At 50.3% G+C, this 12,268-nt stretch overlaps 1 protein-coding gene across 12 annotated transcripts in view; it reads right to left on the bottom strand.

Annotated features, from left to right (window-relative positions):
- Positions 1 to 1,819: 1,819 nt before the first annotated feature.
- Positions 1,820 to 12,268, bottom strand: part of prr36b (proline rich 36b) — a 39,746-nt gene continuing 29,297 nt past the window's right edge. For 2 of the 12 annotated variants that reach the window (XM_052518930.1, XM_052518929.1), the window contains exons 4-6: positions 6,837 to 7,063; positions 2,838 to 6,638; positions 1,820 to 2,406 (exon numbers count right to left, since the gene is read on the bottom strand). In XM_052518930.1, the coding sequence (XP_052374890.1) occupies positions 2,351 to 2,406; positions 2,838 to 6,638; positions 6,837 to 7,063 (4,084 nt within the window). In that variant the 3' untranslated portion in view covers positions 1,820 to 2,350. Of the gene's footprint in view, positions 6,639 to 6,836; positions 7,064 to 12,268 lie in introns of all 12 variants that reach the window. The other 10 variants (XM_052518938.1, XM_052518934.1, XM_052518935.1 and 7 more) reach the window with 10 other exon arrangements.

Here is a 12,268-nt window from a genome sequence, read left to right as displayed (position 1 = left end):
AGTGGAAAACGAGTACAGAGGATGGCATGCATCCTAGACTCATCCTAAATCATCCCTTAACTTATTGGAACATGCAATGACTCATTAACACGACATCTGTCTGATTGGAGTACTTGCCAACATCTAGGACCTAATCTAATACATATTACATAACCCATCTACTATATAGACTATCAGTACTAGAGTCAAATGAGGTCTAGAGTTTGCTCTCAAATCATTTGGGAAAAAGGTTATGAAGATGACATTGAGTTGAGGTTGAACTACAATTGTTAAATTGTGGAGACACTTCATGGATTTATCAACAACTACAGTACATGTCTATACATTTAATATAATAGGACATTTCAGACAGTTCCTGACATGGAACAGGACATTAGCTAAACAGATGTAACAGCAGTGGCCAATCACATCTTAAATGTAATCGCTTTCCCATGTGTGTCTGGTAACCCCGGAAACCCAGAACTAAAATCTCACGTAATTGCGTCAGAGTTTAGGTCATTTACATCAATTTGCAACCCATTCATACAATGTAATAAAGTGGTGCGCAACATTTTTGGTAATCATTTTGACTTAAGTCTTTGCCCCCAAGATGCTGGCCTGAAACTCAGAACTATATGTAGCCATAATAAGGGATAAAGATCACATGACTAGGAGCAATTAATCTCCCCTGCCTCTATGATCTGGCATTTAACCACCATTAATCCAAATGTGAATTGACACATTAAAAAATGTCCCAGGGAAATATCCCCACATAAAGGCTAGATTGTGATAACATGAGCATTAACATGACAGACCTGACAAGCCAGGGACTAGACAAAGAAAATGGGGAACTAGGGATTAACCATTTTACTTAAGAACTAAATCATAAACTACTCTGATGAAAAGGTTTTTGACCAACCATATGGTTTCTTCATATGTGTGGGGTCACCAACATACACCTGACTGCTTTGAAACGCATTCTATCCCACATCAAAAATCAACTCAGCCAATACAAGGATGCCCCTGGGACCTGCTCGGCTAATTACCAAAACGTGTACCTCAACACTGACCATGCCTTACTCAAGGGTAGCCATGGTGTCCCAACAGACACGTACAGTACTATACATGCAACAGAGCGTTCCCAAAGCAACATCATGAGACACCTGTATGTTCATGATGGGCCTGTGCAAAATGCCACATCTGGCTTTTTTTTTGTTTCGTTTAGGAAGAATATAATGGTGCAGAAGGTAGGAGAGGAGGAACAAGGGATGCTCTGATTTCAGTACCGACAAACATAGGGATCCAAGGGCTTTCCTTGTCTGGGTTGAGCAGGATGGAGTCGGATCTCTCATCCACTTCAGCTTCTTCTTAAGACACATTCAGGTGGGTGTGGGGTAATGCCATTATGTGTGTGTGTGTGTTGGGTGGAGCATTCAGGAGGATACAGGCAGGTTTGAGCTTCACATCGCAGACGAAGAGGATGTGAAACCTTCAGGACATACAGTAAAGGGACCCAGGAGGAGGAGTCTTCCCTGGTGTCTGTTTGGGGACTACCACCTACCAAGGACATTTACAAATGTGGTGTTGGTCTGCGTTGAATCCATGGAGGTCAGAGAGAAACATATACATGCTGGAAAACAGGGTATGGGACACCAGGTGGATTGCCTCCTAACCAAAATTCCATTGAGCATCAACACCATTCCACAGATAAAACGTCACTTCCTGGTGGGAAGTGATTCCCATGATGAGGACAGTGATGTCATTTAAATACATAAAACTGACCTAGACAACAATTGAGACATGCTACGCTAATGGGAAATAACAAGAAACAGGAACAACATGCCTCGCAATGATGTTTAATGGAATTTTGAAAAACCTACTTAGCATGAACCATTCATTTATGAACATCCCTAGTGTATAATGGTTTAATCAGATACAATTTCAATGTTAGTACATGCAAGTTGAAATATCCAATATCACTAAAAGCGTTTCAGTGAGAAAAGCGTTTTCAGTGAGCATCAATTCTAAATGCAGAGGAATGCAGGTTTTTTTTCCCACAAATAGTTGTTTGTTGGTTCTGAAGCACAAATGATCAACTAAGAGAGGCATGAAGCATGACCACTTAAAACAGATGCCTCAAAACACACTGTACATGACAACGTTACTTGCCACGATAATCTATGCAGGGAGAGAGGCAAACTTCCTGCAGCGCAAATTAAAACTAGACAAACTTCAAATCAATCACTCTCATACAGGCCTTAAGAAAACTGTAAGGGGAGGAAAGCCATGTTAAATATCTAGCCTTTATTAGATACGAAAATGGTGTTGAAAGCAAAATGACAAACTTGTAAAAAAAGAGAGTAGGATATCTCTACGGTGCAGGATCAAATGGAGCGTGTACACAGGGGAGGGAGGACCAGGTTCCAACTAAACAAGTACAAAAAAATAATAATTGACATTTGTTTGGTAAAAACAGTAGGATAAATACACATGTAGGTAGAGTCCATTCTCCTTTTACTCCTCCTTTTCTTTTAAGAGCTTTGTCCCAACGGACCAGTCAGTCAATACCCCCTCAGGGGTTACGCAGTGTTACTTAAAAAGAACATTCTAATAGAAAATGGTAGCTAGTAGCTATTGTACATAAAGTAGTGCCATACATTCATAACCATAATAGTAGTATGAAAGAGGGAGGCTTCACTGATCTACAGTCTTTTTTGTTCCCCTTGCCTTTTGTTTCCTACCATCATTTGTTTGTTTTTCTAAACCATCTAACCCACCTGGAGAGAAAAACTAAGAACAACAAGGGGGAGGGGTGCGAGGGAGAAGGTGCATTCCAGGGGTAGGGACTTATACGTTACCTGCCAGAAAGCTATCAGTCTTATCGCATATAGCAGAGTAGTAGGGTGGCTGGCCCTCGCTGGCCTCCCCGGCATGCTGGGGCCCCAGGCGGAGGGTGTCCTCCAGGGTGTTGACCTCCAGGTCGTCAGCATCCATCTTCCCCCCCAGCATGTAGTGGTGCTGGTCCCCAGGCTGGCCCAGGGGCAGCAGGTCTACAGGGCCTCCCAGCAGCTCCTCTGACTGGGCGGCCGCTGCAGGCAGGGTCAGCTCCTTGATGAGGGAGGGGTCCTTGGCCTCCTCGGGCAACTGGTCCTCGTTCTCCAGGGAGAAGATGCCGGGACTCTTACCGCAGCTCTCGGCAGTGGAGTGGGCGTTGGAGTTGGACATGGTGCAGTCAAAGCCGTAAGACGCCACTGAGTTGGCAGACTGGGGCGTGCCGCCACCCCCGTCCTCCTCTCCTTCTCCGGCTGGCACCTCCACCACCTCCTCTTTCAGGGCAGGCAGGATGCAGGCGGACGGTGGGCTGTCGAACTCAGCACTGTCATCCATGGTGACGGGGACATCTGGGTCGTTGATCTGCATCTCACCCTCCATGTCGCTGGCCTCGTCTCCCGAGGTGGAGGGGGAGGAGGGGGCAGAGGCGGGGGCAGTAGGAGGGCCTGCTCCCAGGACCTCGTCAGCAGGGAGCGTCTCAGCCTCCTCCTCCTCGTCACCTCGCTCCAGATGGATGCCCAAGTCCTGCTCCAGGTCAGGTTGCACATTGGATGGCACAGGAGTCTGCTGCTTGTCAGAGCGTGACTCCACCCCAGAGCTGCTGTCATAGTCACGGAGCTCCTCGGGAGTGCTGGTTTCACTGCTGCTGTGGACGGCCAGGGCCGTGCCACTCAGGGTGCTGGACTGAGACATGCCCACAGCATGGGGCCCTGGGGGAGCAGAGGCCTCCACTGGGGCAGAGCTCTCCATCTCCTCAGGGACAGACTGAGGCTCTGAGGGCTGCTCTGACCGGAGCATCAGAGAGGGGGCGCTGAGATCCAACCAGGCCTGGGCAGAGGACTGGGTGGGCATCTCAGGGCCGTCAGCCCCGTGGTCAGACAGGGGGCTGGAGGCGGTGTGGGGGGAGGAGAGGTGGGGCTGGGCCCAGGGGTCAGTGAAGGGGTTTGTCTGACCCCAGGCTGAGGAAGGTGGGATGGGTGAACGGCTAAGGTTATCCAAGCGGTCCTCCTCTGTGTAGTCGTCCTCGTCTGCGTTCCCACAGCTCTCCAGTCCACTCTCCATCACCCCTTCGCTGGGCATCTCCACATCTTCATCATCCTCCTCCTCCTCATCCTCCTGCTGACACACCTTCCGGTGGTCCACTGCCCGCTCTGAGCTCAAGTCCATATCATCAACATCAACTCGCTCCTCCTCGATGGCCAGGGTCTCCACATCGGGGGAGCACATGAAGGCCCCTTCTCCCTCTGAGCCCTTGAGGCTGGAGTCTACCAGGGCGTCGGAGCTCTGGGTACCCTGCAGCAGGCCCGTGTGCTGGGTGCTGCTCATCTCTGACGACCCCTGCAGGCGGCTGCTCATACTGCTCACATCCTCAGAGTCCATCCCTGACAAGATGTCATCCCCATGCCAACTGGTGGCGCCACCAAAGCCTGCAGGCTTTGCCTCCTCAGAGGGCTGAGAGCTACTCATGTCAAACAGAGATGACGGCTTGCACACTTTCCTATCCTCTTCCTCATCTTCATCTTCCTCCTCCTCGATGGCCAGGGTCTCCACATCGAGGGAGCACATGAAGGTCCCTTCTCCCTCTGAGCCCTTGAGGCTGGAGTCTACCAGGGCGTCGGAGCTCTGGGTACCCTGCACCAGGCCCGTGTGCTGGGTGCTGCTCATCTCTGACGACCCCTGCAGGCGGCTGCTCATACTGCTCACATCCTCAGAGTCCATCCCTGACAAGATGTCATCCCCATGCCAACTGGTGGCGCCACCAAAGCCTGCAGGCTTTGCCTCCTCAGAGGGCTGAGAGCTACTCATGTCAAATAGTGATGTCGGCTTGCACACTTTCCTATCCTCTTCCTCATCTTCCTCCTCGTTGGCCAGGGTCTCCACATCGAGGGAGCACATGAAGGTCCCTTCTCCCTCTGAGCCCTTGAGGCTGGAGTCTACCAGGGCGTCGGAGCTCTGGGTACCCTGCAGCAGGCCCGTGTGCTGGGTGCTGCTCATCTCTGACGACCCCTGCAGGCGGCTGCTCATACTGCTCACATCCTCAGAGTCCATCCCTGACAAGATGTCATCCCCATGCCAACTGGTGGCGCCACCAAAGCCTGCAGGCTTTGCCTCCTCAGAGGGCTGAGAGCTACTCATGTCAAATAGTGATGTCGGCTTGCCCACCGTCCTCTCTTCTTCCTCATTGTCATCATTGTCATCATCTTCGTTGATCTCCTCATCTGCCTTCTCCACTGCCTCCTCCTGGTCCTGAGAGGGAGAGACCAGGACCCCTGAGGTGAACTCATCCATGGGCTGAGACATTATGCTGAATGCAGGAGGGGCTGAAGAGGAGGGCATGAGGAGGTCCTCCTGCTGCTCATCTGGCTGGACCTTCACCTCCTCCTGGACCGGGCTCTGTGGAGACATGGCAGACTGGTTCTGGGCCCAGGAGTCTGGCTGAACCTTCACCTCCTCCTGGACAGGGCTCTGTGGAGACATGGCAGACTGGTTCTGGGCCCAGGAGTCTGGCTGGACCTTCACCTCCTCCTGGACCGGGCTCTGTGGAGACATGGCAGACTGGTTCTGGGCCCAGGAGTCAGGCTGGACCTTCACCTCCTCCTGGACAGGGCTCTGTGGAGACATGGCAGACTGGTTCTGGGCCCAGGAGTCTGGCTGAACCTTCACCTCCTCCTGGACAGGGCTCTGTGGAGACATGGCAGACTGGTTCTGGGCCCAGGTGTCTGGCTGGACCTTCACCTCCTCCTTGACCGGGCTCCGTGGAGACATGACAGACTGGTTCTGGGCCCAGGGGTCTGGCTGGACCTTCACCTCCTCCTGGACCGGGCTCTGTGGAGACATGGCAGACTGGTTCTGGGCCCAGGAGTCTGGCTGGAAAATCACCTCCTCCTGGACTGGACTCTGTGGAGCCATGGCAGACTGGCTCTGGGACCTGGGTTCTGGCTGGACGTGCATGTCCAGCAGAGCAGAGGCATTCTGGGGCTCCCTGACCGGGGACATGGGCCCGGTGGGGGAGCATGGAGGAGACATGACCGTGGTGCCCAGGAGAGACACTGTGTCTGCTGGCTCTTCCAGGTGGACCAGGTCCAGCTGAGCTGACAGCTGAGAGATAAAGGCCTCTGGGGCCTCCTTTGGCTGGCTGGCCTGAGGGGGCACCGTCTCCTTCTCCTCTGGGACTGCAGCCACCACTGCTTCTTCCGAGGTTGCCATGGAGACTACAGCAGCCAAGGAAGCTGCAGCTATGGCAGCAGCAACAGCGGCGTCCTGGGTCTCACCAGTTTCAGTCGCGGGCTCTGCCGCCGTTGTGGGTTTGGGGCCACGCTTTACTGCCATGGGAGTGTTGCTGCCCACAGTCTTCTTAGGGGTGGAAGCCTTCCCTGCTGGCTTGGTACTAGGGGTCTTGGGGCCAGCACTGACATCCTTTGAAGGCGTAGGCTTGCTTGGCGTCTTCTTGGTGTCTGCGGCCTTGCTGCTGGCAGCCGGCTTCTTGGGGGTGGAGTCTGGCTTGGATGCGGAGGCTGATTTGGGAGTCTCAGGTTTGGTGGTCTTGGCTGGTGAGGTACGAGTGAGAGGAGCAGCTGCAGGCTTCTTGGTGGCTGATTTGGTAACATCTAGAGGAAATGTATAACACAAGCAGACATTTGTGAAGAGGAAAAGGACAAGGGTTGGAAACTTAATTATGATGAACAAATGATCTAATATTTAATAAAGATATATTTTGAAACATTTAATAACATGTAATGCTAGTAATAAAAAGCTAAAACCTTTGTAATTTTTTAAATTGAACCAAAACTGATGTCCCCTCTTACCTTTCTTGATGGGAGTCTTTGAGGGCTGTGATGTCGGGGTCCGTCCAGCTGAGGGTGTTGTAGAGACGGCTTTGGCAGAGGCTGGTCTGGGAGTGGTGGAGGTGGAGGTGGTTTTAGCCGTGGGGGTGCCAGGCTTGGCTGTGGATGTGGAGCTCTTGGCTGTGCTGGCTGTGGCTGGCCTGGCTGCAGCAGAGGCAGGGCGAGATCCTGGAGCAGCAGTGGCAGGCCTGAGGGACAACAGGAGAGCGGTGGGGTCAGAATCACTGAGCACGGCTTTCAAACCAGGGGGGTCACCTACCAGACACCATGAATCAGTATTTCTGTAGAGGTGATAAAATGTCGAAATGGAGACGTGACTGCGAGGGCTATTTATATAAATACAAATAAAGTGACACTAAATTAACACCAATGTTTAAACAGACTCATTTGCATCGTCAAGCGAACGTTAGGTCCCTTGAGTTCCACATGCTGGTAACCCCTGGGCCATAAATCACAGAGCAAGAGGCCCTGTCGACTGTATTCACAAGTCATTCTGTTACGTCACTTCTACAGCCCTGCCAGACACTAGACTTCCTCAGGAACACAACACAGAGGTCATAAACCAAGTGACGACAGAGAAAACACAACAAGAACACGAGAGGACGAAGAGGAGTCAACTTCCATTCACTCCTCATCCCTTCAATGCCTGGAGTGGCTGGCCCCGACAGGGCACTAATACAGTAACTCACCCAGTCAACCCAGTCGTCACAACACCCTGAGGCATCTGAAGCAGTGCAGCCTGGGAGATAAGTCACACCACACATACAGAGTGGAGCGCACCCCCCCACCCCGCTACATCCATCCCACCTCTCCTGACATGAGGGTAATGTGCACTCTGGTCAAGTAGCTTCCACGTCAGGCCAGTGCAAAGTAGCCGACATGCAGTGACACAGTCGTGAGATCTCGTTAGCCTACGCTGCACTGCACCACCGCCTCTAAATAAAGAACAGAGTTAACATCGGCGGCGGGGAGAGGGAAGATCGCTGGGGTCATGTTCATCTTTAATTCACACGGAGCACTGAAATAACTTGTTCAAATCCCTGTTGGAACTATGGATGGAGCTAAAAGCATATTTTGTTGTAGAGCAAACGCTGCCAGTTTTTACATGGCAAGGAAACCCAGAGTGCCACGCACACCCTGTCAAGTGTAGGCCTGATGGAACACACTGCCTGTCTGGTAACATCTAGCCTTGACATGATGTCCACTGGACACTAGTAATGGATTACAGCCATGCACAGCATGAGTTGTCATACATAGGTAGAGAATGAAGAGCGGTGAAGAGGGAGGGAAGCAGCTGATGACCCTGTACAGTATGAGTTGTCATACATAGGTAGAGAATGAAGAGCGGTAAAGAGGGGGGGAAGCAGCTGATGACCCTGTACAGTATGAGTTGTCATACATAGGTAGAGAATGAAGAGCGGTGAAGAGGGAGGGAAGCAGCTGATGACCCTGTACAGTATGAGTTGTCATACATAGGTAGAGAATGAAGAGCGGTGAAGAGGGAGGGAAGCAGCTGATGACCCTGTACAGTATGAGTTGTCATACATAGGTAGAGAATGAAGAGCGGTGAAGAGGGAGGGAAGCAGCTGATGATCCTGTTGTACCAAAACAAGAGACTGCCTGTTATTACTCTAAAGATGAGAGGGATTACAAGCTCATGTTAATGATATTGTTTGGTGTGGTGACGTCTAGACTAAGGCTTCTTATGAAGCATTAACAGCCTAGGTCATGGTACAAAAAGGCCATTGTTTCTATCCAGAGTTGCATCACAAAAACTGTCCCTTTTCTCTATTAGTATGCGTGATATAACCTAGTCCAGGAGAAGAGCTTTTTAATTGGCTGACCCCTGATTAACTACGAGTGAGCAGAACGTGACATTCACTGTGGTTTCCTCAGGTCTGACAGGTATCAATCTGTCAGGTCTAGCCGTAAGTGAGGACACACTAAAAAGAAAAGTAACGTGGTAAAATTCTAAGTTTAGGAGATTTGTAAATGTGTGTGCTGCCTTGAAAAAATGGAATTAAAGATTAGAAAATAGTTACAGGACGAATTGAATAGGAAGGTAGAGAGAATGCAGGAGAGATGATGACAGAGTATTTATCTTAATCTGTGTGACGAAAGGAATATGGCTAATCCAAAATGACAAGATGACTCCGTTTAGGTAGGGAAGCAAGGAAGATTAGCGGGCCATCGTCAAAGGCTGTCGGAGAGGGGGAGCGAGAGAAAGTGCTCATCCAATTACACGACATTAACCTTCTATCACTGCCGCTTCTCAAATAGGTGCGGTCACTGTTGTAGGAGCCAGTGTGGCCGTTATAGAATAATGGGGCATGGCCGAACAATAATGAAAAGACAGACAGGATGTGGTACAAAATTATTACATGCTTCTCGGCAGTTAGGCACAATGAAACGGCTCGACTGAGGCATTACAGTGCAATGATGCTTGAATTGTGAAGCTTTAAACATTTTTTAAAAAGTTCTCTAATTAAGATCACTGTCACCCAAATGACTGAGGCAGTGCTGGTCATGTTAGACTCGTGAGTCTAATGGCTTGCAATTGCACACAATGAAGGAAAATTGCTGTGCATTGTTTCTCAAACTTGCCGAAGGCCTTGCCATTAGGAACATCATCACACAATGGGGGTTAAAGAAAATGTAGAGAAAAAGCCTAGAAATTCACTGAAGCTTAAAAAATGAGCGCATAGACAATTAAAGTAGCCTGAGGTTCATAAAATATAACATTTTAGTTTCATTACGCATTCTGGAACGATGTGGAGCGTTGCGGTGATTAACATAAAAAGGTTGTGTGCCTTCGCGTGGCAAATCAAAGTGGGGCTACGATTAAGTCAATGAGATGCATAAGCAAGGCTAGTGCCTCCCCTGCAGCAGAGCTAACAGCAGAGAGCCAGCTACCATGGGGACGGACCTCCTCCCGGGGAGACAGCTGGCATATTAGAGGTGATGCCATTTTAATTCAGCAGAAAGGCTGGGAGGGACACTTTACCCTGGTTAAAAGGAGGGGATTCTACCTCCAGGACATCCACACAGGGCTTCAGATATATGGGAACACCACAGGAATCTCACTCTAACCCAGGAACAAAAGGTATCAGTCTTTCGCTTGCAATTTCCCAGAGAAATTCACCAGGTAGTTCGTTTCCTTGGAGCTAGAGAGACCCTTATACTGCCGCAGCAGCACTCAAGAGGGGCTTTGAGCGAAAGGAGAAGACATTACACAGGGTGCCGCCTTAACCTGATGAACCAGTTATAGCTGGCTTCTTGGTTGGTTCTGCTTGAAGGAAATAACATTTAAAAATAAATAAGATATCAAAAAGGACAGTCAACCTACTGAAGATGGAGCTGAGGTGTCGAGGAACAGTCAAATGGTTTCCATCTCCTAGCAGTAGAGGGACAAAGAGGAAACCAGTGAGAGAACAAAGAGCAGGTAGAGCCTGGTGTGTGGGTGACGATGCAGGTCCCTGTATAACAGAATAGGGATGTATCAGTGTGGTGAAGCAGAGGCCTATAGAACCACTGCTGTCCAGAGAGCACTCTGCAACATCCATCACGTCTGCCACACTTCCAGAGCATGAGCTCACACCCCCGTTGCCACCAGATCCTTTAAGTGATTAGGTCTGCTGCTGTACCTCCCATAAAACCATGGCTATGGGGGACTGCGTAACAGAGTGGTCTGCCTGTCACACCCACAGCTCAGCAAGAGAGGAGATTTACAGCCTGCACAACTGGCCTGCTTCATATTGTACACAACTGGCACAGCTATATCACACGTACACGACTGGCACAGCTATATCACACTGTACACGACTGGCACAGCTATATCACACGTACACGACTGGCACAGCTATATCACAATGTACACAACTGGCACAGCTATATCACACGTACACGACTGGCACAGCTATATCACACGGTACACGACTGGCACAGCTATATCACACGTACACGACTGGCACAGCTATATCACACTGTACACGACGGGCACAGCTATATCACACGTACACGACTGGCACAGCTATATCACACGGTACACGACTGGCACAGCTATATCACACGTACACGACTGGCACAGCTATATCACAATGTACACGACTGGCACAGCTATATCACACGTACACGACTGGCACAGCTATATCACACGGTACACGACTGGCACAGCTATATCACACGTACACGACTGGCACAGCTATATCACAATGTACACGACTGGCACAGCTATATCACACGTGCACGACTGGCACAGCTATATCACACGTACACGACTGGCACAGCTATATCACACGTACACGACTGGCACAGCTATATCACACGTACACGACTGGCACAGCTATATCACAATGTACACGACTGGCACAGCTATATCACACGTACACGACTGGCACAGCTATATCACACGGTACACGACTGGCACAGCTATATCACACGTACACGACTGGCACAGCTATATCACACGTACACGACTGGCACAGCTATATCACACTGTACACGACGGGCACAGCTGTATCACACGTACACGACTGGCACAGCTATATCACACGGTACACGACTGGCACAGCTGTATCACACGGTACACGACGGGCACAGCTGTATCACACGTACACGACTGGCACAGCTATCTCACACTGTACACGACGGGCACAGCTGTATCACACGTACACGACGGGCACAGCTGTATCACACGTACACGACTGGCACAGCTATATCACACGGTACACGACTGGCACAGCTGTATCACACGGTACACGACGGGCACAGCTGTATCACACGTACACGACTGGCACAGCTATATCACACTGTACACGACGGGCACAGCTGTATCACACGTACACGACTGGCACAGCTATATCACACGTACACGACTGGCACAGCTGTATCACACGTACACGACTGGCACAGCTATATCACACTGTACACGACTGGCACAGCTGTATCACACGTACACGACTGGCACAGCTATATCACACGTACACGACTGGCACAGCTATATCACACTGTACACGACGGGCACAGCTATATCACACTGTACACGACGGGCACAGCTGTATCACACGTACACGACTGGCACAGCTATATCACACGGTACACGACTGGCACAGCTGTATCACACGGTACACGACGGGCACAGCTATATCACATGTACACGACTGGCACAGCTATATCACACTGTACACTACTGGCACAGCTATATCACACTGTACACTACTGGCACAGCTATATTACACTGTACACGACTGGCACAGCTATATCACACGTACACGACTGGCACAGCTATATCACACTGTACACGACGGGCACAGCTATATCACACGTACACGACTGACACAGCTATATCACACGGTACACGACTGGCACAGCTATATCACATGTACACTACTGGC

Source organism: Oncorhynchus keta, chromosome 5 (genome assembly GCF_023373465.1).
Source record: "Oncorhynchus keta strain PuntledgeMale-10-30-2019 chromosome 5, Oket_V2, whole genome shotgun sequence".
Lineage (NCBI taxonomy): Eukaryota > Metazoa > Chordata > Actinopteri > Salmoniformes > Salmonidae > Oncorhynchus > Oncorhynchus keta.
Note: the sequence above shows the minus strand (reverse complement) of the source record. Positions and strands in the feature narration are given on the sequence as shown.